The sequence below is a fragment of the Cnephaeus nilssonii genome (assembly GCF_951640355.1).
Source record: "Cnephaeus nilssonii genome assembly, chromosome: 2".
NCBI classification, from domain to species: domain Eukaryota; kingdom Metazoa; phylum Chordata; class Mammalia; order Chiroptera; family Vespertilionidae; genus Cnephaeus; species Cnephaeus nilssonii.
The window spans coordinates 78541667-78569433 of NC_137073.1; the positions used below are offsets into that span (position 1 = coordinate 78541667).

Consider the following 27767-nt stretch of genomic DNA (forward strand, 5'->3'; position numbering starts at 1 on the left):
GGGGAAGTTTTCAGTCATTATTTCTTCAAATAGGTTTTCAGTTTCTTGCTCTCTCTCTTCTTCTGCCACCCCCATAATTCAAATGTTGGTACGCTTGAAGTTGTCCCAGAGGCTCCTTACACTATCTTCATATTTTTGGATTCCTTTTTCTTTTCCAGTTGGGTGTTTTTTGCTTCTTTGTATTTCAAATCGTTGACTTGATTCTTGCGATCCTCTAGTCTGCTGTTGGATCTCTGTATATTATTCTTTATTTCAGTCAGTGTACGCTTAATTTCTAGTTGGTCCTTTTTCATATCCTCGAGGGTCTCACTAAATCTATCGGCAGTTTCTAGAAGATTCTTGAGTAACCTTATAATCGTGGTTTTTGAACTCTATCCAGTAGTTTGCTTTCCTCCATTTCTGTCATTTGTGACCTTTTCTGTCTCCTCATTTTGGCTGCTTCCCTGTGTTGATCAAGTGGCTTTGTGTGCTAGGTGTTCTATAGGGCCCAGTGGCTCAGCCTCCCCAGTTACCTGAGGTGGACACTCTTGGTGCACCCCTTTGTGGGCTGTGTGCACAGTCTTGTTGTAGTTAAGCCTTGATTGTTGTTGGTATCACTGGGAGGAATTGACCTCCAGGCCAATTGGCTGTGAGGATCAGCTGTGTCTATGATGGGAGAACTTCTGTGCTGGAGACACCTTTATGGGGCAAGACTTGCTTCAGTGGGGCTTTGGTGCTGAGTCTGCCCCTTGAGTGTAGCCCTATGGATCTGAGGAGTTGTAATCTGGATGGTCCCACTCTGACCACTGGGTAGACTGGATCTTGGATATCCAAGGAGGTGCAAATTTAGCCTCTGCCTGAGGCCACCCAGCAGGAGCTATGGAGAGATCTGCAGATTCTTCTTCTTTGTTTGGGTTTGGAGGTGCTGAGATGAGGCCCAGCTGTGAAACAATGCAAGCTGCTGTGGGGCCTTGGGCCTTCTTTTGGAAGTTCTGGTGCTCTCTGACCCAGCTGCAGTTAGGTAATTTTAGATTGCAAAGGGCCAGGCCATTCATATGCAAAAGCCTCTGTGCACAGCTTGGGTGGGGCGGGGTCTCAGGGAATCAACAGGGCGGAGCAAACAGCTATGGCTAATCCTCAGCCCTGCCCTAAGAGGCCCCTGGGTCTCAGTGTTCCTTGGTAATTGCTGCAAGCACCTCTGAGAGAAAGCCGCCCTCGAGTTCCGCCCGAAGCCAGACAGTCCAGTTTCTCCCTGTATGAGTCTGGGTCCCCAGAGTCTTGCCCAGAACTGGAGTTCAGAGCAGTTGGGAGCTTGTGTCTCCCTCCCGATTGAAAAAGACAACAGCGTCCTCAGTTGCTAGCCCTTTCCGTGCATGCGTGTGCCTCCGTACCTCTGCACTTTACTTCTGCATCTCCTCTGAGTCTCGGTGTGCTTTTCCCTTTCCTTCTAGTTGTAGAATTTCCACTTAGCCAGCCTTCCTGTGGTTCTGGATGATGTCCATTTTCTCTTTTAGTTGTAGTTTTGAAGTGGTTGTGCGAGGCAGCAATTTCAGGTGTTTACCTATGCCGCCATCTTGGTTTCCCTAACTCATTCTTTTTAATAGCTGCATAGTATTCTATGAGTGACAAATTTAACTAGTCCTTTCATTAGTGGCCATTGTCTCCCCCCCCCCCATTATCTAGCTATCTATATAATAGAGGAATATGCAAATTAGCCAGGATGCCATAATGTCATGACTGAACAGCAGGGACCCGAGGCTGCATGGCGCCTGGCTGGGGTGAGGGACTCAGGCCACACCCCCTGCCCCGCAGGGCTTTATGGGGGACCTCAGGCTGCGCCCCCCGCCTGTTGGGGCTTGACGGGGACCTCAGGCCGCGCCCCTCACCCGGCAGGGCTTGACGGGTGACCTCAGGCTGCACCCCTCGCCTGGTGGGGCTTGATGGGGACCTCAGGCCATGACCCCCCCACCCCAGTGCTGGGCCAGGGGACCTCAGGCTGTGCCCCCAGCCCAGTGGGGCTTGACAGGGGACCTGAGACTGCACCCCCCCACACCCGGTCACCGGGCTGGGGAACCTGAGGCTGTGGCCCCCCGCCTGGAGGGACTTGATGGGGGTGGGGCCGGCCGGGTCTGGGTCTCACCCAATGTGGGTGGGGCCGGCTGGGTCTGGGTCTCCTGCATTTTCGAAGTGTGTGTGGGTGGTGGGTGGGGACTTGACTCTAGGTCCTGCGGCGCGCCCCAGACTCTGACAGGAGGGAGATTTTCATATACATTTTACTAATTTTCTTTCATCTCTGACACTTCTATTACAGAGAAAGGGCAAATAGCAATATTAAAATATTTCCTCTAATTAATTCCCCTTTAATGTGCACAAATTTCATGCACTGGGCCACTAGTAAATAATAATAAAAGCGTAATATGCTAATTAGACTGGACGTCCTTCTGGACATCCTTCCTTCTGGACAAAGCCACAGCAGGTAGGGTCTGAGGCAGAGGCGGCAGAGGCCAGCGGCCAGGGCCAAGGCGCTTGTGCAAATTTCGTGCATCGGGCCTCTAGTTATAATGATATAATGAATCATGCATCTCTACACACTTGTGTGAATATTTCTGTATTAAATATTAAAGATCAAAGGATAGGAGCACTTAAAATTCAAGATATATTTCCAAACTGTAATCCAAAAACATTTTACTAATATATGCTTCTACCAACAAGACTCATAGTTGTTTTTAGTCATTCATCAGTTAATTGCTGAGTTCCTACAAGCCAGGTGCTACAATTTAAGAGTTAATGATACACAATTCATGTCCCGAAAACACTTCACTTACATCTTAATTGTGGCATAATGACAAATTAAACAATAGTTATAACTCAATACTGCTATGGGAATATTGAGAAAGGGATATCTAACAAACTTTCCAGAGAAAAGAGAGGGGTTAAGGGAAGGTATGCCACCAGAGGAGACATATAAGCAAAGTCTTAAGGAAGTCTGAATGTCAGAAGTAAGGGAAGGGCAGGCCAACTATAAGAAACAGCACATATAAAGGTAGGTCTTTAGGTATAGGTAGAACATTAAAAGTTGCTATAGTAGTACTATAATCTATGGAGTAAAATTAATATTTTTCTGCCCGACCAGTGTGGCTCAATGGTTGAGCATTGACCTATGAACCAGGAGGTCACGGTTCAATTCCCGGTCAGGGCACATGCCTGGGTTTCGGGCTTGATCCTCAGTGGTGGGCATGCAGGAAGCAGCCAATCAATGATTCTCTCTCATCATTGATGTTTCTATCTCTCTCTTCCTCTCCCTTCCTCTCTGAAATCAATACAAACATATTTGAAAAAAAATTTTTTTTTTCTGATTCTATAACAAATTTCTTCAGGTACTTAAAAACACACTTTCAAATAAAAACATTTATTTTTTATTTCTTAAAGGAAGTTTTATCAGCTTTTAATATTGGAAGGCATTTTATTTAATTTATTTATTTTGGTTAATCCACACTGGAGTATATTTTTTCCATTGATTTTAGAGAGAGTAGAAGGGAGTAGGGTGGGGGAGAGAGAAGAGAGAGAGAGAAACATCATGTGAGAGCTACATCAACTGGCTGCCTCCCACACGTCACAACTGGGGCTGGAAACCTGCAACCCAGGTACGTACCCTTGATTGGAATAGAACCCGTGACCCTTGGGTTCTGGGGCTGACACTCTAACTACTGAGAACACCATCCAGGGCCAAACAAAAACATTTAATAAGTCCGAAAGAGATCTCTGTTTTAGAATGTCATCTAATATTTTGCCTACTAAAATATTAGAGAAAAGGATTAATTCTAAGAGAAAAAAATTAAAAAAAAAACAGAATAGGAAATTATATTTAAAAATTTTCCTCTGAACACCAGTGAGGCGTCTGGGCACTGGTGGATGGAAAGAGGAGGAGTAAGGATGGGGGGAAGGCTCATTCCAAAAAAGATGGGGCCCAGAAGAGTATTTCAGCAGCCCAGGAGGCAGGGCCAAAGATATGATCTTCCCTAGGGCAGTGGAGGGAAAGGTGGCAGGGTATTTATCAGGGATTGGTGAATTTGCTAAGAATCTGCCAGGCTCCTGGAACTCTAGCACAGCCTGAAGGGGAAAATTTTTTGTAAGAGTCAGCAGTGTAAATAACAAGATAGGAAGTTAAGTTGGTTTAAATAAAAAATGAAATAAAACCTTTTTAGATCAATAACTACAAATAGTTATACTTTAGCATGAAAGAACTATATGAATATGAGCAGTAATTCAAATAGAAAAGTAAAGACTTACTGTTAACATGTGTGTGTCTAGTTCCGGAGGATCAATTAATCTAGCCACTGACTCCATAAACACAAAGAAAGCTATTACCATTAGAAAAAGTCCATTAATAAAGCCAGAGAGAATTTCTATTCGGCCATACCTAAAAATGTAGAATATATTTTTAGAAAAGGAAATGACAAATAGTTTAAAAGTATAACATTATTACTTTCCAAATGAGAAAACAAGTCCAAATTTTCAACTACATAAATAGTAATATTAGAAAGTTACCAAGATTTTAAACATCATACTAATATGTTCCAAGGTACTTTCTGGACATATATCTGTTGAAATCTTATGTATTTATCAATATATAAATGTTCCCTCTTTTATACAAAGCCTTTCCTAATTTCTTAGCAAGAAGTTATTTTTCCTTTAAGCCCCTAATGTGCTCTGTATCTCTGTCACAGCACATAGATTCTGCTTTATACCAAAATCATTTGTATTTTTGGCTCATTTATCTTTCAAAATATAAACAGTTAAAAATAAGAGCTGAATTTATTAATCTATTTAGAGTAGCTCTTACCAAAATACCTTGTACCAACAGGGGATTCTAATATTTGTTGAACTGAATAATAGACAAATATGCAAATTGACCGCACTTTTGCTATGCCAAAGCCACGCCCACCAGCCAAGCCATGCCCACCAACCAATCAGGACACGTATGCAAGTTACCCCAACCAAGATGACGGTTAATTTGCATATCAAGACAGTGTAGAAAGAAGCGAAGAGCTGCAGAATGGAGCAAAGCTGCGGAGAAGCAAGCAAGCCGGGGGGCGGGGGTGGGGGGAGAAGGGAGGAGAGCGGGCAGGCTGGTGGAGAAGGGAGGAGCGGAGGCGGGGTCGGGGGAGAAGGAAGGAGAGTGGGTGGGCTGGCGGAGAAGGGAGAAAAGCAGGCGGGCTGGTGGAGAAGGCGGGGTGGGGGAGAAGGGAGGAGCCCAGGCAGGGCAGGGTAGAGTGCAGCAGGAAACCCTATTGCAGAATTCTTCCTGCAACGGGAACGCTAGTTCATTTAATGAAAGGATATTTAATGTATAGCCCCTTCATTTTTAATACTCTTAACAGCAAAGATGTGAATGATCATGTACATTCCATTGCCTCAAAGAAACATGTTGAGCAAAGAGCTCAATATTTAACTATTTGCTCTCTGCCTATAAGAGGGATTTGCCAGGGAGTACAATCTTGAGCTTACTGTCAATTAGTATTTATTAAATGTTCGGTTCATTTCCTCTTACATAGTTCAAATTAAAGGAAAACAAAACTCTGAAAAATTATTTGTATTAAGGGTGTGGGATGGGAATGGGGGGATGAGGACAAATATGTGATACCTTAATCAATAAATAAATTTAAAAAAAAAGAGTAATAAAATTTTTCATGTCCCTAAGATGGAATTTGCACTTAAGACTTTCATTGTACTACATCACCTTGATAGTGTACCTACCCATAGGAGAAAATCCGAGTTGCTTTCCATCTACTCATTAGGGCAGCAAAAAGTCCCATGACCAAAGCAGAGCAGTCAAAGAGCATGTGAAATCCATCTGAGATCAGACCCAGACTATTGGTCAACACGCCATAAAATAATTCCACAAAGGTAAAAAGCTAAAATATAAAAAAAAAAAAAATATATAGGGGAGTGTGTTGGGAAATACTGTTTCAAGAGAGAGTCACCAGAACTTAATTATGAGGATTTTATCCCAATTAACCCACATTATAACCTTAATTGTACCCAATCTTTACTTGAAGATATAACTGCCTCTAGTTATTTAACTGGTATTTCTACTAAAACTGCATGTCATATAAATTGTAAGAAACTACACTAATCAGATATGTCCATCTCATAAATTATTTAAAAGGAGATGGTTTTATAGTTTTATTTATAGGTCTGTAGAACGCAATAAACTAAGCTTTAACATGTTAGCATCTGCTCTGTAGTGAGATCCTACAAGGAATAGATAACATCTTTAAAAGCTACTATATTTATTGATTTGAAACACTACACTAAACCGTTTCTAAAATGCCTCAAAAACTGTTTGCTTAAGTAGTCTGAATATAACCCTGTAATCTTGCTACTACTTAAGAGAAAATGTAATTTTAACCCATTTGTAATTACCAGAAATTTGGGAATTACTAAAATTATACCAGAATTGTCAGAATTAAAAGATTAAGCTTTTAAGATATACCATTTATATTTTAAAATCTTACCAGATTCAAACACAAGAAGTAAAAGATCTGCCTAGAGTCATTCTCCTCGAGAATCTGTTTTAGTGATTCCTTAATAAACCTAGGAATGGATTGGGAGCTATGCTGAAAAGCATCACCCATGAAGTTATAAAGAGGTGTTCCTTCAGGAGAGTATCCAATTAGGGTACCTTTCTGTCCTCTCTTAGAGGGAGATGATAAGATGTTAGCAGCTAAAAAGAGAGAAAAAAAGAATATTATAAAAGTTTAAAAGTTTAAGCTACCAAAACCCAACAGTATCTGTCAGCACTAAATGCAAGCACTGAATAAATTTCCAAATTGAGTAAATGATGTAATCATCAGAATCCACGAAGAAATTTGCTAAGGAGAAAAACGCTTACACAAAATGAAGAATATAGCGCTCACTACCACTCCTCCAGACAGGACATGTTCAGTGCTCTCCTGGTGTGCTGCTCTGTTCATAGCCCGAAGCTGATCTGTTATTGGATGCGTCCAAAAATTTCCAAAAAGTAGAGCACTAATGAAAATGGTGAAGGATCCATAGCGGGCACATTTGTTAACTTCTGTTTTGACTGAACAAATGGCATCGACATAGAAATCCAGGATCATGACAAAAAAGATAACCGTTGTGAAAGGTGTAACGAGAGAAAACCAAGACTCGACTTTACTCTAGAAATTAAAAAAAAATTGGGGGGGGGGGGTCAATATTATACCTTATAAAGTTCGCATCTTTTAAGATGTTTAAGTTAATCCCTTTATGTATAACAAATGTTCTCATGATTCAATATGATTTGTAAAATGCCCAAATAAAGACCTATAAGATACTGGCACAATATTCCCCAAAGTATTAAAAACTAAAGCAGTTGGGTTCAATACTTTGTAAAATAATAGGTGACCCATAATCCTTGTGCCTAACATGTGGTGGGTATTAAATTATTTCAACTGATTCCTTTGAGCCATAGGCATGGGAAGGTATATAAATATAACGGTACTTGATTTGATTTCTCAAACAATAAAATTAAAAAGTTTTCAAAAACTACAAAGAAAAAGCAAAGATAATTTAAGCCATTTGCAACCTCAAATTGAAATAAAATACAATGTACCAAACTAAAATTTATTAGGTAATAACAATTCATTTTACTTATTACCAATAAATTCCTGATCTTACCTCAGTTGTCACAGAAAGAACAATGACCCATGGACATAAGAGAAGCACAGAAACAAGATGGGATAAAGCTTGAAGACGTTTGGCTCCACCAACATCTATAGAGAGCTTTTTGGAAGCTGTATGAAAACCAACTTTACAACACAAAGCCAGAACTAGCAATAATACTCCACCCTATGAGGAAAATTAGATAATTCTCATTAGAAATATACACAGTCCAATATTCAGGCCTTAAATACATAATATTTGAAGAGATGAACTAGTTTTTCCATATCCCAAATTCCTGAACTACTTAAATGGCAGGCATTAATTAAAATTACTGGTAACTTATTTTAAACACTTTTAAAGTTATAGTTGCTGTAACTTTTCAGAATCTTTGATCCCATTTGCAACAAAGAAAAGAACATACCTTGTGATCTGCCACACCTAAGAAGGCAATGGCTGTGTAAAGCATATGAGTTAGAGCACTGTCATGATGTCCTTCAGCTAAGTGAGTTGGAGTAAAGGAAAAAATTGCAAATATTAACTCACTGCCCTGAAGTCCTCTTGGAATTTTTGGTACATTATTTTAGGTTGACTATAGACTAGTCTGGGGCCCCAAGCCTGACTACCCTCAATAGTTACCCTTAAAAATAATTTAAAAATTAATTTTGGGATATGACTAATAAGTTGGCCTATCTGTATTCCTTTTGTTGTCTTCAAAACAATTATAATAGTGCCTAAGATATAGCTGTTAAATTTTAGTTCTTAACCTCCAGGAGACATATACATATATACTGTAAGTGGAACAAAGGGACAAGAGCAAGGATTCTCCCTGGACAACTCCTATCCATAGACTTGCTCTTTTAGAATGACTTTATTTATTTATTTATTATATACATTTTTATTGATTTCAGAGAGGAAGGGAGAGGGAGAGAGAGAGAAATATCAATGAGAGAGAATCATTGATCAGCTATTTCCTGCACACCCCCTACTGGAGATTGAGCCTGCAACCCAGGCATGTGCCCTGACCAGGAATCGAACCGTGACTTCATGGTCATGGGTTGACACTCAGCCACTGAGTCACACCAGTGGGGCTAGAATGATTTTAAAATCAGTCCTAAATCTGTTTCTCAGTCATTGACCACATAGCCCTCATCAAAGCAAGCAAAAAACAAATGAGGGTGTGTGGAGACAGCTGAATTGCAAACATTTCAAAGTCAGGGCACCCTCTTTTACTGTAACAAAGTAAACTGATATAACTAAGAAGTTTTTGGGCAGTGAGTATCTGTAAACAGGAGACCAAAAAAATGGTGTTCTAAGTTCTGATAAATGGAGTAGGCAAAAAAAGATGTATGGATAAGAAATAAAACAAATTATATCTGTAGAGGAAAGTGAACAGACATATTTGACTCAAAAGTTGGGTTTACATAAGAGAGAATTGGGGGCTGAGTCAGAGATAATCATTTAGAGCAAAAGAGTGAATATCTAATTTAAAAACTTCCATGTTTCCATGCCTGTGTGTTGAGCATCTGCCCCCTAGTGGTCAGTGCGTGTCATAGCTACCAGTCGAACAGTTGCTTAGGCTTTTATATATCTACACTAATAAAAGAGAAAGATGCAAATTGACTGTACCTACACGACGCCCACCAGCCAATCAGGAGTGAGTATGCAAATTAACCCAGCAAAGATGGCGGGTTAATTTGCATACACAGGTGCGGAGTGAAGACTGAAGACTGAAGAGGCTTGGCTTCTCTGCTGCGGCCGGAGCGAAGGCCTGGGACCCGGGTGCCAGAGGAAAACCGGTGCCAAAGCCAGGGGGAGGAAGGCCTATTGCACGAATCTTCGTGCAACAGGCCTGTAGTATATAGATAATTGCCAGTGACTTCTAAAACAACCATTTAAATTATTAAATTACAAGGGAGCAAATAGATTGATTTTGTTGAGTGTCAAATCATTTATTTAGCATGAAGTCAACGTAAAATACTTTTACTGTCCCTAAATTTCTGACAGTTTAATTCAGTCACTCCATTTCCCATTCTGCCAGTCTTTTATTTTTCTAGAACAATAAATAACTCTGATCTGTTACAAAAGGATACGGTGTTCAGCCATTTTAGCCATGAGATCATCATTGTCGAAAAGCAATAGGCAGATCACAGCAATAATAAAAAAAGCAGCCCCCCTTGTCTGGAAATGAAGAGAATAATCTTAAGAATGGCTTTTTTAAGAATTGATTTTTAAGACCATGATTACACAAATGCTAAAACAATTTTTTTGCAAATAAACATTTAAGGTAAAATAACACCTGACATTAGAGCCCTTATATTGTACAATATAAATTTACAGTATTAACAGTAAGGTAATAGTAAAGAGCTGTAATAAATTCTGCAGGATAATTTAAGGGCACTTAAGACACATAATAATGACAACTTCAATTGTCTACTTACTAATATGGCTAGCCATGTTACCATACACAAACAATTATTGTTCACAGAAATAATCTTTGCAAATGCTACTTTGCTTTTGATTGAAAAGCCCAAGTAGGTAAAGAATAATTAGTAAGAACTTAACAGTTAATTTATAGTAATATCAATATTCTAAGTACCACTCCTCGAGGGGAAAGAATTAAAAAGCTATATTAAGAAAACTAGCAAATATTCTACTTATTACGTGTTACTACTACACTTGATAATTACTGTAGTAGACATTTTGACAAAAGTCAGTATACATAAACCATACAACTTAAAATTTAATAATTTTTATTGAATCAGAATATGGCAACATCAACAACACTCAAATATGGAGAATGTAATCTAATCTTTTAGTAACAAAGAAGGCAACTGAGAATTTTGTAGTACTTTAGTCATAACTAAGGAAAAAACCCACTGAGTCCTGGATAAATGCTGATTCATTACTGACACGAATGAGAGGATATGCAAGATCTATACTCATTTCTGATTATTGGTGCAGAGAAATTTGTTTTTTTTTTAAATGTTTTGAGTCCTTTGTATTTCTTTTGTGAGTTGTTTTTCCCTGTTTGCTCATTTCTGTTGAGGATTTTAAGCATTTTTCTTAACTGACTTATATTTTAAAGAAGTGTAAAGCTTTTTTTTGTGGCAATTTGCTGCTGTTTGTTGTTTGCACAATGATTTCTGTTATATAAAAGCCTGTAATCATTATAAAGTTAAATGTATTGAATTTTCCCTTTGTGGTTTTTAAAATTATTTATTTTGAAGTTTATTTTTCAATTACAGTTGACATGAAGTATTATATTAGTTTCAGGTGTACAACATAGTGATTAGATATTTATATACCTTATAAAGTGACTTTGTGATATTTTCCCTACTACTTTTATGCTTTTACAAATATTTTCCACCAAACTCTTCAATTCACTTGACATTTATTTTGGAGTACTCTATAAGTTATGGGAGAAGCTTATACAATGGCATATGCTTTAATATTAATGATCCAATGTGGAATGTACAGTCTCCCACTCTGTACTTGGCACATTACTTTGTTTATTTTATTCATCTTGTCTCCATTACTTAGCCTGAAAGTCTAAGGGGACTATTATACTTTATTTTTCCTTTCCCCTATAACTAGAATAGTGTACCGTGTATAGGAAACATTTAATTTGGTAAATAGAAATATTGCAGTTGTAAGAACTGGAATTATAGATGGATGACTCATTTACTAAAAACAAATAATTCTTAAGTTATTTAAGTTGAATAGGGATGCCTAGTTGGCAAAATGTTGTATAAATATTCATAAAAAATGTTCATCAAACTTTATTTTATTTTTTTAAAATATATTTTATTGATTTTTTACAGAGAGGAAGAGAGAGGGATAGAGAGCCAGAAACATCTATGAGAGAGAAACATCGATCAGCCGCCTCCTGCACACTCCCCACTGGGGATGTGCCCGCAACCAAGGTACATGCCCTTGACCGGAATCGAACCTGGGACCCTTCAGTCTGCAGGCCGACGTTCTATCCACTGAGCCAAACCGGTTTTGGCAAACTTTAAATAAAGTTCTTAGGTATTTTCCAAAAATGTCTGGGGATTAAAAACGAGGTGGGAAAGGGTTCAGGTACAGCATAAAGGAGATGTTTGTGGTGATCAATCAGTTCTGTATCTTGATTGTGGCAGTAGTTACCCGAATCTACACATATAAACACACATATGAGTGTATTTAAAATTGATGAAAACTGAATAAGGTCTATGGATTATACCAATCTCAATTTCCTGGTTTTGACAGTATAATTGAGTTGGGTAAGAAGTTACTACTGAAACTGAGTGAAGGGCACAAAGACTGCTCTACTATTTATGCAACTTCCTAGGAATATATAATGATGCCAAAAAGGTTGTAAGAAAAATGTAAAATTAATAGAAAAAGCCCCTGCATTCTTTCAAATGTTAAAAGATACTATTTTGTTGTTTTAGATAACATTTCAAATGTATACTTTCAATTTTCAAGTAGCTAATAATGGAAAATTCTACCTTTGCTGGTCCTCCTCCAGAACCAGTGAACAAAACACTGAGTAGGGAGATGACAACAATATCACTGTGTTCAAATAGCAGCAAAGTCCTACAAGAATAAAACATATCAATCGTGAAATATATCTGATCTTTATAAAAAAGCATTAATTCAACTAGAGTGAAAGAAAAGAAATATTTCCCCTTGATTCATAACACATCATGAGAAAAATAGGTACAGTAGCTCTGGAAAATATGTTGGCATTATCTACCTTAGAAAGGATGAAGCTATAAATACTCAACAATACTACTCATAGAATTATATCATACTAGTAGCCCATTTGCAGGAAGAATCCTGCAAGCGGCCCGCTGCGGCCGTGTGCGCTGCCGCCGCCGTTGCAGCCGCCGCGCCTGCACCCGCGGGCAGCTGCCGCCCGCCCCGCTCCACCCCACTCTGCCCCGCCCCGCCCCGCCGGGGCTTTCCCTCTGGCAGCCACCTTGCTTTCCGCTTTTCCTCCCTCTTCCTTCTAAGTTGTCTTCAGTCTTCACTCCTCCCTCCCTCAGTGTATGCAAATTAACCGCCATCTTTGTTGGGTAATTTGCATACTCGCCCTGATTGGCTGGTGGGCGTGGCTTGGGCATAACGAAGGTGCGGTCAATTTGCACATCACTATTTTATTAGGTAGGATAGTTTCTTGTATTTGTGTACTTGGGAACACTTATATAGATACCAGCATTGTTTGCAGTAGCCCAATATTGGAAATAACCTAAATGCCCACTGATAAGATAGATGATGTAAATTAGAATATATCCATTTAGTGGACTATATTATACAGCAGTAAGAATGAATGAAATTCCATGAATATACTAATACAGAATTGTACACTTTAAAAGTCCTATAGACTGAATGTTTGTGTGCCCTCCCCAAACCTATTCATATGTTGAACCCAATCCCTAATGTATCCTAAAGGTAGAGTCCTCATGCATGTGGTCCCTTATAAAAGAGACCACAGAGAGCTCCCTTGCTCCTTCTACCAAATACTGAATATATCTCACCTTGATCGTGAATTTCTCAGCTTCCAGAACTATGAGAAATAAATGTGTTGTTTAGAAGACACTAAATCTATGGCATTTGGTTATAGCAGCCCAATGGAAAAAGTATGCTGCAGAAAAATACATGCAAGTAAAAAACTTGCAAAGTTAACCATTAAAAAGAAGAAGAAATATGGACATATATGGTAAAACTATAAAGAAAACCAAGCCCTATATATTTGTTGAATTGAACCCAATGCTATAGAAGTCATAGAAGCATTTGTATATATTTTGACACAAATATATATATCTTTGCATTTTAATTTCTTTATTGGTTAAGGTATTACATATTTGTCCTCATCCCCCCATTACCTCGCCCCCCCTGCCAATTCCTGCACTCACCCCTGTTTGACACAAATATTTGACATAATATCTAATGGAACAAAACTAATATTCAAAATGAAGAGCTATAAACAAGCATTCAAAATATATATTTTTATTTACCTTAGTGGTCCACAAAGAGTGAGGCCAAAAAACCACAAGAGTGAAATGATACAACCAGCAACTGCATGTTTAAATATTTTGATCCACTATAAATGAAAACAAAACATTAAAAATTTCAGTCATAAATATCTGAAAATCTTAATACACATAGGGAAATATAATAATGGTAATGCAAATATTTTAAAGGCTAAATAATTACATATTTTGAAATTAAATAGAAAATGTTAAGATCCTTTAACTAAATTTGAATTTGAAGACAGTATTCTGGTTTCCAGGAGTCTGTTGGATCTTGAAATCTTTTTCTATACAGTACAATTTTCTGTTCCCCCCCAATTAGTTCATCACTAATATACTAGGAACATTTAATATTTTAGTCTTTAAATTCTTTTCCATCAGAAATAGTTGCCGAAACCGGTTTGGCTCAGTGGATAGAGCGTCGGCCTGCGGACTGGAAGGTCCCAGGTTCGATTCCGGTCAAGGGCATGTACCTTGGTTGCGGGCACATCCCCAGTAGGGGGTGTGCAGGAGGCAGCTGGTCGATGTTTCTCTCTCATCAATGTTTCTAGCTCTCTATCCCTCTCCCTTCCTCCCTGTAAAAATCAATAAAATATATTTAAAAAAAAAAAAAAAAGAAATAGTAAGTGCTTCGATAATTTGAAAAGAGAGAAAAAAAGTTAAGATGTGGTTTAAAATAGTAATCCTATTTTTAAAAACAACCTTGGTCTCTAAAACAGAGGTACTTAAATTTGCCATTCTAATAAAAAATCATGGCACAGATTTCCAAAAGCAAACATGTAATAGGGGATAACTACTATCCAAACAGGTGATAATATGAAAAGATTATGCAGAACGAAGGACATTTCTGGTATGCATCTTGAACCTCAGATGCCTAAAGGGAATAATGATAATGATGATGAGGGTGACATAGTATGTATTGCATACTCTATATGTTAGGCACTGTTTTAAGAATTTATATGTATAAACTCATTTATTCCTATGGAAGGGAGGTATTATTATTTCCATTTAACAAGTCAAATGACATTTATAATAGGCTCTGGGTCATGTCTCCATGTCTGCCTTGTAAACCTTTCAGAATAAAGATCCTGTACTAAAAAAAAATAATTATATGCATGTTTTAAAAATGTTCTACCCTCTTCTGCATTTTTAAAAATTCCATTATCTTAGCACTTCATAGTTTATTCTTTTTTTTTTAACATTTTTTAAAATTTATTTATTGATTTTTTACAGAGAGGAAGGGAGAGAGATAGAGAGTTAGAAACATCGATCAGCTGCCTCCTGCACACCCCCCACTGGGGATGCGCCCGCAACCAAGGCACACGCCCCTGACCGGAATCGAACCCGGGACCCTTGAGTCCGCAGGCTGACGCTCTATCCACCGAGCCAAACCGGTTTCGGCCATAGTTTATTCTTGATGCTCCAATTCTGAATAGACAAGCTAACTCTGGGAATGTTCTGCTTTGCACTTAAATTACTCGTTAAGTACCGTAACCCTGATCAAGCAAAGAGCACGGTCATCTGGCCCACTGACTGGGAAGCAGCTAGGGAAAAAGGATTCAGCAAAAAACTCACCTGGTGTCTGGTAATACTTTTTCCAGAAGAAAATGGCTTTTGAAACAAAACCATAAGAAATGCAGTCCTGGGGATATTGAAACAATATATTAATCAATCTTAAATACAAGATTTTGTTTTAAGTAAAGACACTTATTTTAGATAAATACATACACTATAACTTGAAAGGTATGTTAACCTCTAAAGAAATTATACTAAAGAACAATACTTACTGTGTGTGTGTGTGTATGTGTGTGTGTGTGTGTGTGTGTGTGTGTGTGTGTGTGTGTTTAATTTCAGAGAGAGGAAGGGAGAGAGAAAAACATCAATGATTAGAGAATCATCAAGCAGCTGCTTCCTATAGGCCTGCTACTGGGGATCAAGCCTGAAACCCAGGCACGTGCCCTGACCCAGAGTTGACTCCTGGTTCATGCTCAACTAGTGAGCCACACTGGCTGGACAATACTTATTTTAATAAGGCAGCCACTGCAACATTTCGGGAACTCTTTTTTTGCACTTGCCTTCTGAACCAGTTCAAAAGCCACAAAAGAAAAGGGTATTTTTTCATACTTGAAATACCAAAGAAAAGAATTCCTGCCGTAACCGGTTTGGCTCAGTGGATAGAGTGTCGGCCTGCGGACTGAAGGGTCCCATGTTCGATTCCGGTCAAGGGCAAGTACCTTGGTTGTGGGCACATCCCCAGTAGGGGGTGTGCAGGAGGCAGCTGATCGATGTTTCTCTCTCATCGATGTTTCTAGCTCTCTATCCCTCTCCCTTCCTCTCTGTAAAAAATCAATAAAATATATTAAAAAAAAATAATTCCAATCTTATCCAAAATTTAGTAATAACAAATCTTAATAGAAATGAAGTACTAATTGTATGTCCTTACCTTTTACTTTCCCAAAATAGTTATATAAAAATGCATACAAATATTGCTTAAAATTTCCTAGTCAAGTATCACTTTCCATAATTATTACTAAAATTATACTCCCAGGAGTTTTTAACATATTTTTATTAACACAGAGGGTGATCACTATCAATCTCAAGTTCCAGAGAATCTTTATTTAGAGAGAACTTCTTATTATATGCAGAATAATGTTAAGTTTATACTATATAAGGACCCTGTACTTTGAAGGAAACATGTAGAGAACACAGTCCAGCATGGTTTATCTTAGAAAATAAGGAACATCTGTGCCAAGACAAGTCTCAGGTAACATTCTGCCTGCTGGAAGATTGGACTATACCGGTGGTATGGCTTGGGAATCCCTAGGGCCCCCAAGACCCTTTTAGGACGTCTATCTCTATACAAACTAATACATTATTTGCTTGCTTCTTATTTCCTCAGGGGTGTACAGGGAGCTTTCAGAGGCTAGCTGACATTAAGATACTGCAACAGATTGTTGCTGAAACAGAATGAGAATCTAGCTGTCTTCAATTAATCAGAAATTTGCCAAAGCCTCCTTAACACAAATAAAGGTAAAAGTCTATGTTGTTGGCAAGCTATTAGAGTACAACAATCCCTTTTGTAAAAAAAATTTCACCTAGGGATATGCTTATTGATTTTAGAGAGAGGGGGAGAGAGGGAAAGAGAGAGAAGAGAGAGAGAGAGAGAGAGAGAGAGAGAGAGAGAGAGAGAGAGAGAAGAGAGAGAGAGAGAGAAGAGAGAGAGAGAAAGAAACATTAATGTGCTCTGACTGGGGATGGAACCTGAAAACCAGGTATGTGCCCAGACTGGGAACTGAACCGGAAACCTTTTGGTATACAGGACGACGCTTTAACCAATGAAGCCACACTGGCCAGGGCTTTTTATTTATTTATTTATTTTTAAAATCAATCTCTTTGTACTACTAATCTTAGGTATTCTATTTCAAAATATTCCACATAAAATTTCCTAAATATACTCAGTTAAAACAGGATTTTCAAAGAAATAAAAAACATTAAGGAAAAAAGAACCATACACACTCACCCAAGCTTTAATATAAAAATGAACTGAACAATGTGAACTGCTTTTAGGAGATCATATGATTCAAAAAGTCCCACTGCCTTCAAGAATTTAGTGAAACATAGTAACACAATATATTTCGTGAATCTGAAAAATAAAAGCAGAAACAAGTTTTAGTATCACTGAAATCACAAGGAACTCTGTAATCTTTGTTTTTTCTTATTATATAGGTAGTAGGGATCATTATAAAAAGTATAAACATACATAAATAAAAAATGAAACAAAAATCCAAAGAAGGGGAGCTAAAGTCCACAAAGTTAGTTGGGGTCAAGCCCATGTCTCTTTTAAGTATGCTTTTTTTAATATGTCACACAGAAAATCAAAGTTCATCCAAAAGATTTTGAAAGTTCCCATCCTCTAAACTGTTTCCAATTACACATTCACACTGGTCCACATGAACAATAAAGTCATCTTAAATATGAAATAAAATGCATATTAGAATCTAAGATTAATTTAGTAATATTAACCCATTTAAGCTAGAGGAAAAAAATCAGAGAGGTAAGTAAATTAACTATACTAATGCTATTTAAATACTCTTGTTGTGGTAGCAATTCATAATTAGCCAATAAAAATAATAGTTGAGCTAGAAATCCCTTGTTTATTCAGCTCCTAACACAGGGACTTGCATAATATGTGTTCAGTAAACATTTACCAAATGAAAAAGTGCTAACTCTACAATTATACTTATGTGAAACAGTAATACTTAGTACAGTAATATATATAGTGCAGTAATATAGTACATAAGAGGCATTCAAGCTTCTGGCAATTTAAACTACCAGCAACTCAGCCATAAATTCACAATAAAGAAAAGAATGGAATCAAGTAGAGGAAAGGTCAAAACCTCCTAAAGCTCTTAACTAGGTGTAAAAATAAGGCAACAGGATAAAAACGTACATAAGGAACAACTGTCGACAAGATAGGGAAGAAAAAACAAAGAGCCCAGCTGGTGTGGCTCAGTGGTTGAGCATCGACCCATGAACTAGGAGGCGTTTCCATTCCCGTCAGGGCACATGCCTGGGTTGTTGGCTCAATCCCCTACTGTGCAGGAGGCAGCTGATGGATGTTTCTCTCTCATCATTGATGTTTCCATCTCTCTCTCCCTCTCCTTTCTTCTCTCTGAAATCAATAAAAAAATATTTAAAAAGAAAAAAAGTTTCCTTGCATTATAGTGTTACTAGTTTTTAAGAGCTTGTTTATGACTAAAGATGTTAACCATTTCTCATACATTGCAAATGAAATGCCCTTTTTTGTTATTATTTTTTTGTTATTTTTTTGTTATTATTTTGGTGTTTCACTTTTTGGTTGTATCAAACTTATATATTAAATATAATTAAATATAATCATGTTCTGTTTAAAAGAAAAAAAAAAAACAAAGACCAGGAAAAACAGTTACATTAAAAACCACAGCAGTCTGGGAAATATTGATGTCAGCCAAGAGTCTTGTACATTCCTCATGGGGCTATTTAGCCATTCTTCAAATATTCCTTGCATACTTTACTATATGCTAGATGCCAACGAGACCCAAGAGAAACCTGACAGGGTGGCTTCAGGTACAACCTACTCTCTTCCTGATAAAAGGTCAAGATATAGCTAGAAATCCTTTTACCTTTTTTTTTCCTGCCTTCAAGGGAGGGCTTCTGTCTAAAACTTATCTTAAAAAGGTTATACATTTTACAAGCCTGAATATGAAAGCCACACTTAGGAAGGCAGAGAGCAAAGACAAAGAATCTGGTTCCAAGGTTTCTTTAAAAAAAAAAAAAATCCTCACCAAAGGATATGTTTTTATTGATGAGAGAGAGAGGGGAGAGGAAACATCAATCAGTTGCCTCCCATAAGTGCCCAACCTCGGAACCTTTTTGGTGCCCAGGACACCAGAACCAACTGAGCTACCCGGCCAGGCAACCAATGGTTTCTTAGACGTAAGGTTATGTCTCTATTTGTTTAGAAAGCTCTTACTTTGGTTACTTACATCTAAACACATTTCTAGGTACTATCCAAGACACTAAATACATAAAAGAGACCCTGTCCTCCAGGAGTTAAGATCTTAGGTAGGCAGAAAAACAAGTATTTTGTGACCCAAGAAATAATAGAATTTAAAGGGCTAGATGTGGAAGCAACTATGTAATTGTTAACAATGAAAGCAAAGATCATCTTCAGAGTTTGAGATGTATAAATGCGCACACGAGGGCAAAGGAGGAATCCCGAAGCAAGAAAAAGGGAAGGGTACTTCAAAGTACAGAGAACAACATATGCAAAATGCTGGCACTACGAAAGAGCCATTGAGGAAATGATTGTATTTAAGCCCAGTTCACCAGATTATGCTCAAAATGACCTGAAGTCCCTAAGGAAAAGGTAAATTATATTAATATATTAGTTTTAAGAAGATGGGAGCAATATGAAATTATTTCTAAATAACTTTTGTTTAATGTATTAACAAAACGTAAAAATATTGGCACTTTCAGCCAGGCTGGCATGGCTCAGTGTTTGAGCATTGACGTATGAACCAGGTCACAGTTCGATTCCTGGTCAGGGCACATGCCCAGGTTGCAGGCTCGGTCCTGAGTGTGGGGCGTGCAGGTGGCAACCGATCAATGATTCTCTCTCATCATTGATGTTTCTATTTCTCTCTCCCTCTCCCTTCCTCTTTGAAATCAATAAGAATATATTTTTTAAAAATGAAAATAAAATTTGGCACTTTCATGGCAAGATTTAGTCATATGGAACATTAAATACTTCTTAATATGTTACTATTATGATCTTTCTGATACTAATTTTCTTTATTCCATTTTTAATTCCCTTTTTAATAAAAAACAAAACAAAAGCACACCTGAGTAGCTGGTTGTTAAAAGTTTTAAAGAAAGTCATTCCTCATTTCCTTCTCATAGGTGACCAACTGGGTTCGTACATCCTTCCAAACCTTTTACTTTGCATCTCCATGAATTAAATACACATCTTTTAGATACATTCATATATCCAGAAATGTACATATTTTTGATATTGCTATATGACTTTAAAAATAAATATTTAAGATATTTTGTTACCATATTAAATTAGAAAATTTATTTTCCAATTTTAAAAGTTGGATAGTTTGATTTTTAAAGTCTCAATTAATGACGTCTTCTTGTTGGGCTAAAGATGACACACTAGCTAAGTAGACATTCCTAGTTTATATTGCAGAGGGAAATAATGAACAGCTTAATTTACTAAAAGGAAAGATGGGGGGAAGAGGAAAAGGAGGCTCTTGAACAAAGAAGTGACCCTTGAGACACTCACTGACTCTCTGGGCAACTACAGGGGAGCCAACCCGCCTCCCCAAATTAAAAATCATTATTTGCCTTTAACGGTCTCATCAAAGATATCACTGGTCTTTTCTGTGAAGGATTAGAAAATTTCTGGTTCTGTAAACCTGGAATTACTGAAATTTGGGTTTTGGGTTCAAACCTGTTTCTTAGGCTTTGACCACTGCAACAGCTCACAATTCTCCAGTTTAAAAAACAAACAAAGCCCTAGCTGGTTTGGCTCAATGGATAGAGCTTCGACTTGTGGACTGAAAAGTCCCAGGTTCAATTCGAGTCAAGGGCACATGCCCAGGTTGTGGGCTTGATCCCCAGTAGGGGACATGCAGAAGGCAGCCGATCAATGATTCTCTCTCTCATTGATGTTTCTGTCTCTCCCTCTTCCTTCCTCTCTGAAATCAATAAAAAATATCTATACTAATAAAAGGGTAATATGCTAATTAGGGCAGCCGACCACAGCCGCAGAGCTGCCAGCACAAAGCTCAGGCAGCAGAGCGCACGCACAGCTGTGAGGCCCAAGGCTCAGGCAGCCATGGTGGCCGCCCGTGGCAGCAGCTGCCGGTGATGGGGCGGTGCCTTCCCCTGATTGGCCAGGTCGCCTCTGGCAGAGGGAGGCCAGACTGTGGCTTAGGCTGAGGGCTGAGGCAGAGGCGGTTAGGGGCGATGAGGCCAGTACAGGGGCAAGGTCGGGGCAATCCGGCTGGCAGGGGGGCAAGGTAGGGGTGATCAGACCAGCAGGGGCCAAGGTAGGGCCGATCAGGCCGGCAGCGGGGCTGGGTAGGGGCGATCAGGCCAGCAGGGGGGCAAGGTAGGGATGATGAGGCCGGCAGGGGGGCAAGGTAGGGGCGATCAGTCCGGCAGGCAGGCAGAGGCAGTTAGGGGTGATCAGGCAGGCAGGCAGAGGGGTTAGGGGCGATCAGGCAGGCAGGCAGAGGGGTTAGGTGCGATCAGGCAGGCAGGCAAGTAGTTAGGAGCCAGTGGTCCTGGATTGCGAGAGGGATGTCCGACTGCCGGTTTAGGGGATGTCCGACTGCCGGTTTAGGCCCGATCCCTGTGGGATCGGGCCTAAACCGGCAGTCGGACATCCCCCGAGGGGTCCCAGATTGGAGAGGGTGCAGGCCAGACTGAGGGACCCCCCCCTTCCCTGCACGAATTTTGTGCACCGGGCCTCTAGTATATATTCAAAACAAAACAAAACACAAACAAAAAAAACCTGTGTAATTCAAATACAATTCACTCAGGAAATATTCAAGTGTCTACTACATAGAAGCACTATGCGTGGGGTTTGGGATAACTGACTCCCAGTTCAATTATTAGGTGTGTGACGTTGGGAAATTTAACTTTTCTACATCTTAGTTTCCTGACCTGTGAAACAAGGATGCAGCTACTTAGTCTGTAGCACTGTGATAAGGGTTAAGTTAGAGGCTATACTCAAAGCATTTGGAACATAGGAGTAGCTAAAAAAATGTTGGCTGTCACTCTCTGCACATTTCTGCAAAGGACTTATACATGCCAAAATAGAAATACTTAAAACAATTTATATTTGTGAATTCATGCATTAAAAAATCCACAATTAGCCCTAGCTGTTTGGCTCAGTGGATAGAGCATGGGCCTGTGGACTGAAGGGTCCTGGGTTCCATTCCAGGTAAGGGCACATGCCGGATTGCAGGCTCCATCCCCAGTGGGGGGTGTGCAGGAGGCAGCCTATTGGTGATTCTCTCATCATTGATGTTTGTATCTTTCCCTCTTCCTTCCTCTTTGAAATAAATAAAAAAATATGTATTTAAAAATCCACCATTAAAGGATTTGTCAATTAGTTTTTGTTGCAGATTATAACCAGTATTTGATTTTTTAGTTTTTCTCAAGAAAAACTCTTGAAACCTGGAATCTATTCAAAATTCAACCAGTCCTGAGTTGAATTTGATTATGCAGTAAACTACAATAGGAGGGCAGCTCTGCTAAGTAAATAATGCAAATGAAGCCAAGGACTATTTCCAACATCAACCTAAGACAATAAGCTCTTGAGTAAGTAACAACTTTAAACTGTTTATTTAAAAATAACTTCAAGTTTACAGAAAAGCTGCAAGAATAGTACACCCTTTACCTAGAGTCTCTAATTATTAAGGTATTGTCCCATTTGCCTTATCTCTCTCCCTAAATACAGGCTTAATTTTTTCTGAAGTATTTATTTAAGTTACATACATTATGCTCCTTTACCCCAAATACCTGTATTTCCTAAGCATATAGACATTCTCTGATAAAATCAGCAGTTACCGGCTTCAGGAAACTTAAACATTAATATGATAATTTAATCTATCGTCCATAGTCCAATGTTGTCAATTGACCTAATACTGTCCTTTTTAGCATTTTTCCTGTCTAGTACCAAATCCAGACCAGAATCACCTACTGCATTTAGTTGTCATGTCAGAGTAAACATCTGATATCTGTTATTTATAAAATGAGTTGCTCAAAATAGATGAAAAAATTAAACTTGTACTACAAAAATGCAGTTGATTTAAGTTGTTCCAGCATTTTGTGTTCTTTCCTTTTCACAAAAAATAGTTGTTAGTAATACTATTTCTATGATTTCAAAGCATTTATCCAACCAACTTTTAAGTCTCAAAGAACGAGAAAACCTTCACCTCATTAAAAACGAAGGCAATGAACACCAGTTCCGACCAAATCGTCGGGCCATATTTCATGCATCTTTGACACTCAGAACTCGGGACAGGTCAAGGGCACACTTCAAAGTGGTCCCTGTCCGTCCCTCTTGAGGGGTCACTGGGAGTACTGGCGGGAGGGTAAAGAGGAATTTTCACTTTTGACTCTGAATTTCTGTACCGTGGATTTTTTGAGAATGAGCACACATATCTTACTTAATACAATAAACCATGCAAGGAAAAGAAACCCAGATGGCGGGCTGGGTTCTTGACGTGTGGAGTTAACTGAACTTCCAAGTTCACCTGTTTGTACTTTGGTTTCTTCCCCCGAAGATAGGATGGTGACAACTTCCCCCTAACTTACACTGGAAGATGTCAGAAAGGTTAAGAAGTCACTAAGCTACTATTTTAGGGAGAAACAGCAACAGAAATAACGTCTCTTGGGTCAGAAAAACCTGTCCCCGAGCGGACCGGCGGTTCTCCGGTAAGCGGTCTGCCTGAAGCCTTCCTGACTCCAGACCATTCATTCTGCAGCGGGAACAGAGGAGCCCAGGGACGCCGGCCGCAGCCGGGAGCGGGGAGCCGCAGGGCTCGGGGCACGTGCCGAGCCCAGGAGGCGCTCCGGGCTGTCAGGGGTCGGGAGGCACGCCGGTCCCCGCGCGCCCGGGGAGTCAGGGCAGCGGCGGGGAAGGCGTGTCCGGGCGGCCAGGCTGTCGTCCGGGTCCGCGAGCGAGCGCCCGCGAGCGCAGGCACGTGGGCAGCCCCTGGCGTGGGCCGGTCCCTTACCGAGCGCTGGGCACGTCCACGGGACCGAGGCGGCCGCCGCCGCCGCCGCCGCCGCCGGGGCCGGCTAGCACGTCCCCGCCGTATTTCTCCTCCATCCCGGGCTCAGGAGCCGCCGCCGCTGCCCGCGCCGCGCGGTCTCCTCATGTCTCACCGCTTCCGCGGAACAGCGGGCGCAGCGCGTCCCTCCCCCATGGCAGCGGCCTCGTCGGTTCCCGCAGGCCGGGCCGCCGCCGCCCCGGAGCCGCCTCGCTAGCGCGATCGCGTCGGGACTAGGCCGCGGGCAGTTCCGGCGGCGCCGGGCTCCCGGGAGGTGCACCGGCACGGACGTTGCCAGGCCACGTCATCGGGCCCAGCAGCCTCCACTCCCGGGGGAGTGCCTGACCCCGCGCCTGCGTACAAAGTCCTCGCTGCCCTGCCCTCCCCTAGGCCCCGCCCACTGCGGGGTGAGGGACTCGGGGTCTCGCTCCGCCTCTCCCGTCGCCGCGGCGGGCGCGCTGACCTGGCCCTGCAGCGCCGCCTATGGGCCGTCGGGGATACAGCGGAGGCTTCTCGCGCAGAGGGAGGACCAGGCCTTATTTGGGTTATTTTTCTGTTGCTAAAATGCTAGGAACGTGGTTTCCTGTGTCTTGGTTTGAATCCCAGTCCTGCCACTTAATGATTGTGTCCCTTGGGCTTTCTGTACCTCGATTTTCTTATCTGTAAAATAGACGTAGTAATGCCTGCATCATAGGTGTGTTGGGAGGATTGTATGTGTTAATCTGTGAAGACTGTCTAGAGCAGTGAATTGACTATAGTAATCAAAACATTCTTATTGCTCAGGGAAATTTGAGGGGAAAAGGGGGTTCGGAGCGGTGTAAATTTTGATTCGTTCACAATCCTCTACTTAATTTTCATATACATAAGGAGTCTTAGTAACAAAAGAATGAGAATCACAGTCTCTACCTGGTAGAACTTCATAATTTAGTCTGGAACATTTAGCCATTTGAGAGCAAGGCCTGGGTGGCAACATTTCATGTTTTTGGCTTTTCGTGTTGAAGGTTTCCCAAATAATGTGCGATACGGGTATAACCAGAAAAGACTCACGGATAGGCAGAACCTGACCTGGAACTGGCAACACGTTTTGGATATGGCACTGTGGGAAGCCGAACGCTGTGTAGAACACAGAGGAAGGACTGGCTTTTAAAGCTAACGATGCATCTTTTCCCATTTGAGGCAAATGAGAGAGCAAATATACAATCCTCCTCAGCTGTATTGAGGTTTTAACTTCAGAATGTTTCATAGCATTGTTTGTTTATTGAATTTGTACAACAATGCCCTTATCTTTTACAGGCACCAGGTGATACTTGTTGGCCCAGAGTGGGATAGATCAAGCAAAGCCCACCAAAGAGTAGCATTCTTTTTTATTTTTGTCCAAAATGTGTTTATTGGGACAGTTCCCCACTCTCCTCGATTCCGGTGTTTTTAGAGCTGCTTCCTTCTGAAGGAGTGTCCTCTGGAAGTCCTGCTTTTCCTCCTGTCCCTGAGAGAGGACCGTAGAGCATTCAACACACATAACTACCGATTGTGCGTGGCTGAGGATGGTGGTGGTTTTATACCGTCCTTGGCATTTCACATTCATGAAGTAGGAAATGGGGCTCTGCACCCAGCACCTCTTCTTCTCTTCTGGCGAGGAATGAAGGAGATTCTTAGCGAGAGCCATGTCGTCATGGGGAGCTCGTCTCACCAGAGAGGGAGTGACATTCTAGCTTCACTGTCTCATGAAGTGGCTTTTTTGGTAGCAATTTTTGGGTAGCAATTTCTTTGTAGAATTCTTATTTTCTAGTTGGAATGACAGTAGCAACAACTATCATGTTTTTCTAGAGCTAGTTCTATTCCTAGAGAGAACTAGGTAAAATGACATGTATAAGTTGAAGTTAAATTTCATACCAAGTGGAGCTTGAATTCACTTAATATTTCTGATTTGGTTAGAATTATGACACTATTTTTTTATGCCAATATAAGTACATTCCCTACAACTAAGGTGTGTGTGTGTGTGTGTGTTGGAAGGAAAAGTGTCTCTGGTTTCCTTATTCCTACTCACTTATCAACCCATTCCAGCTTAGCTTTTGCATTCATCACTCCTCGGAAGCAACTCTGTCATGGATATTTTTCAGCAGTATGCTATCTCATCTCTCTACAGCTTTCAGCATAGTTAATCTCTCCCTCCTTCTTGGAACCTTCTCTTTCTTGGGTTTCTAGAACCCCACATTTGCTTGTGTCAAAGAAAGCTCAAGTTCTTTATGTCCAATAGTATATGCATGATCTTTCCCCTAAATCTGATCCTCTTGGCATCACTTATTTAAACAAACCAAAAATATAGGCAGCATCCTTAACACCTCCCTTTCCTTATGCTATATATACAGCCCATCAGCAAGCCATGCCATTTTTTTTTTACCTTATCAATATTTCTTAAATCAATCCAAAATTTCTCATCTCCATCACCACCATAAAGTCTAGGTGACTGTCATCTTTGTTTAGACCACTACAGTAACCGCCTTACTAGTTCTCCCCAGTTCACCAGAAAGGGAGTGACAGTCTTGCTTCACTGTGTCACCAAGTGACTTTTTTTGTAGCAATTTTTGGGAAGCAATCTGTGTTTCTCATGTGCTACAGTAATAGCAACATTTTCCAAATACAAATCTTAGAATGCACCACCCTCCACCCTCCAGCCTTCCATTACATTTAAGACAAACTCAAATCATTAACATGGCCAACAACATCCCATGTGGGCTTCATCTCACATCAAGCTGCCATCTGATCTCTGGGTTCCAGTCACTCTTCCCCCCATCCAGTTGTTCTGCTTATCTTCTAATAACATAATTTGCTTAGACTATTTTTCATGCCCAGAATACACTACCTCCGCCTTCACTTGTTAAAATCCTATTCAGCCCTGGCTGGTTTGGCTCAGTGGATAGAGCATCAGCCTGTGGACTGAAGGATCCCGGATTCCATTCTGGTCAGGACACATGCCCAGGTTGTGGGCTCGATCCCCAGTAGGGGGCATGCAGGAGGCAGCCGATCAATGATTCTCTCTTATCATTGATGTTTCTATCTCTCTCTCCCTCTGCCTTCCTCTCTGAAATCAATAAAAAAATATTTTAAAAATATCCTATTCACTCTTTTTGTTACAGGTTGAGTTCTCCAAGAAGCAGACTCTGAGATGAAGGTTAGTAAGCAGGATGTTTATTAAGCAGTGCTTCTGAGACCAACAACTGTGAGGGGAGGGAAAGGAAACAACTGGGCCACGGGAGGAGTTGAGAAGTGGTGAGTCCAACTGAAGCCTCCGTGGACCTCATGGAGATCTCTGGAGCTACAATGGTCCTTGAGAAATATCTTACATGTTTTCCCAATAAAGTCCTTTATAGCTCCAGGATCCAGCCCAGGATGATGTGTTGCATTTAATTATCATGTCTTGTTGGTTTTCTTTTATTGGGAGCAGTCCTGGTCTCTCTCTTTTTCATGATCTTGACGTATTTGCAGAGGACAGGACACTTACTTTGCAGAATGTTCCTCAGTTTGGATTTGTCTGATGTTTCCTCCTGATTGCCTTTAGGATATGCTTTTTTGGTAGGAATTCCACAGAAGTGACTCTCTGTTTCTCTCAGTGCATCACATCAGGAGACCATGATGCTGATTTCATTGCTGGGGAAGTTAACTTTTTATTATTTGGTAAGATAATATCAACTAGCTTTTGTAATCTAATGTTAATGAATAAATATTTTGTCTGGAGATACTTTGAGATTCTAAAGATACTAAAGATTCTTTT

General features: G+C 40.2%; 1 protein-coding gene across 1 annotated transcript in view; it reads right to left on the reverse strand.

Annotated features, from left to right (window-relative positions):
• The window catches only part of SLC30A5 (solute carrier family 30 member 5), a 35507-nt gene extending 11172 nt beyond the window's left edge, over positions 1-24335 (reverse strand). Inside the window, exons 1-12 of the mRNA XM_079785470.1 lie at positions 23963-24335; positions 17185-17307; positions 15240-15306; positions 13650-13735; positions 12138-12225; positions 9738-9825; positions 8069-8145; positions 7663-7833; positions 6875-7163; positions 6498-6706; positions 5737-5894; positions 4270-4399 (exon numbers count right to left, since the gene is read on the reverse strand). Coding sequence (XP_079641596.1) covers positions 4270-4399; positions 5737-5894; positions 6498-6706; positions 6875-7163; positions 7663-7833; positions 8069-8145; positions 9738-9825; positions 12138-12225; positions 13650-13735; positions 15240-15306; positions 17185-17307; positions 23963-24057 — 1581 coding nt within the window. The 5' untranslated portion in view covers positions 24058-24335. The remainder of the gene's footprint in view (positions 1-4269; positions 4400-5736; positions 5895-6497; positions 6707-6874; positions 7164-7662; positions 7834-8068; positions 8146-9737; positions 9826-12137; positions 12226-13649; positions 13736-15239; positions 15307-17184; positions 17308-23962) is intronic.
• Positions 24336-27767: the final 3432 nt, after the last annotated feature.